Source organism: Corvus brachyrhynchos, unplaced genomic scaffold, assembly GCF_000691975.1.
Source record: "Corvus brachyrhynchos isolate BGI_N302 unplaced genomic scaffold, ASM69197v1 scaffold119, whole genome shotgun sequence".
Classification (NCBI taxonomy): domain Eukaryota; kingdom Metazoa; phylum Chordata; class Aves; order Passeriformes; family Corvidae; genus Corvus; species Corvus brachyrhynchos.
Window position 1 is genome coordinate 132,491 of NW_008240054.1, and position 1,609 is coordinate 134,099.

A 1,609-nucleotide genomic window follows, 5' to 3' on the forward strand; every position below is an offset into this window, starting at 1 on the left:
GGGCACGTCCCAGGCTGCCCAGGGAATGGGCACTGCCCCGAGGCTGCTCCAGGAGCGTTTGGATTTTGGGGTGTCTGTGCAGGGAGAGGGGCTGGATCAATGATCCCAGTGGATCAATCCCCTTCCCACTCGTGATTCCGTGGTTCCTCGTGGTGGCTGATCCTGCTTCCATCCCCGTTCCAGGGAGCAGAGGGTGACCGGCATCATCGTCTTCGTGCTGACGGGGATTTCGGTTTTCCTGGCTCCCATCCTGAAGGTAAAACATTCCCGTTCCCCCCTTCCCCGCCGAGATCCGGGGATACAGCAGTAAAAAAGCCGGATTCTGCCCCATCCTCGTGACCTCCAGCGCTGGTCCCTGTCCCTGGGAAGGAGCTGCTGCCTTCCCTGAGGTCAGGGTCGCGGTTTCTCCCTGTTCCCAGTACATTCCCATGCCGGTGCTCTACGGGGTCTTCCTCTACATGGGCGTGGCGTCGCTGAACGGCATCCAGGTGAGTGCCCTTCCTCCTCCTCCTCCTCACTGGCCAGGGACTGGCCCACACTGGCTCAAAAAGGAGGATTTGTACTCCAAAATCTCCGCACATGTGATGGCAGATACCCCAAACCCTCTGAGAAACACCAAAAAGCCCCAAATTCCCCCAGTTTTGGGGACCAAAAGAGGCTTTTCCAGGGCAGCCTGTGGGATTGGGTTGAGGATCAATCCCGGGCCTTCCTCCCTCAGCAGTTTTGGGATCGCTTCAAGCTCTTCCTCCATTTTGGGACTAAAAGCGGGTTTTTCTGTGGGGTGGATCTGAGGATTAACTCCGACCTTGCCCCCCTGGCAGTTTTGGGATCGCTGCAAGCTCTTCCTGATGCCGGCCAAGCACCAGCCTGACTACGTGTTCCTGCGGCACGTCCCGCTGCGCCGCATCCACCTCTTCACCCTGGTGCAGATCGTCTGCCTGGCCGTGCTCTGGATCCTCAAATCCACCGTGGCCGCCATCATCTTCCCCGTCATGGTAATCCCATCCTCGCTCCAAAGAGTTTTTTTGGGATTTGATGGAATTTTTGGTGTGGTCCCACCATGGCCGCCATCACGGTAATCCCATCCTCATTCCACAGGGTTTTTTTGGGATTTAATGGAATTTTTGGCGTGGTCCCACTGTGGACGCCATCATGGTAATCCCATCCTCGTTGGGAAGGGGTTTTTTTGGGATTTGATGGAATTTTTGGCGTGGTCCCACCGTGGCCGCCATCATCTTTCCCATCATGGAAATTCCATCCTCGTTGGGAAGGGGTTTTTTTGGGATTTGAGGATGATTTGGTGCGGTCCCACCGTGGCCGCCATCATCTTCCCCGTCAAGATAATCCCATCCTCATTCCAAAGGGTTTTTTTGGGGTTTAAGGGATCTTTGGCATGGTCCCACCGTGGCCACCATCATCTTCCCCACCAAGGTAATCCCATCCGTGCTCCAAAGGGTTTTTTTGGGATTTAATGGAATTTTTGGCATGGTCCTACCGTGGCCGCCATCATCTTCCCCATCATGGAAATTCCATCCTTGCTGGGAAGGGTTTTTTTTGGGGTTTAAGGGGTTTTTGGCTTGGTGGTCACCAGGTCTTGGGTTGAGCGACG

The 1,609-nt window shown here is 55.4% G+C and overlaps 1 protein-coding gene across 1 annotated transcript in view; it reads left to right on the forward strand.

The window, feature by feature from the left end:
- The window catches only part of SLC4A5 (solute carrier family 4 member 5), a 31,561-nt gene that overhangs the window by 27,774 nt on the left and 2,178 nt on the right, over positions 1 to 1,609 (forward strand). Inside the window, 3 exon segments of the mRNA XM_017744709.1 lie at positions 184 to 256; positions 420 to 488; positions 822 to 995. Coding sequence (XP_017600198.1) covers positions 184 to 256; positions 420 to 488; positions 822 to 995 — 316 coding nt within the window.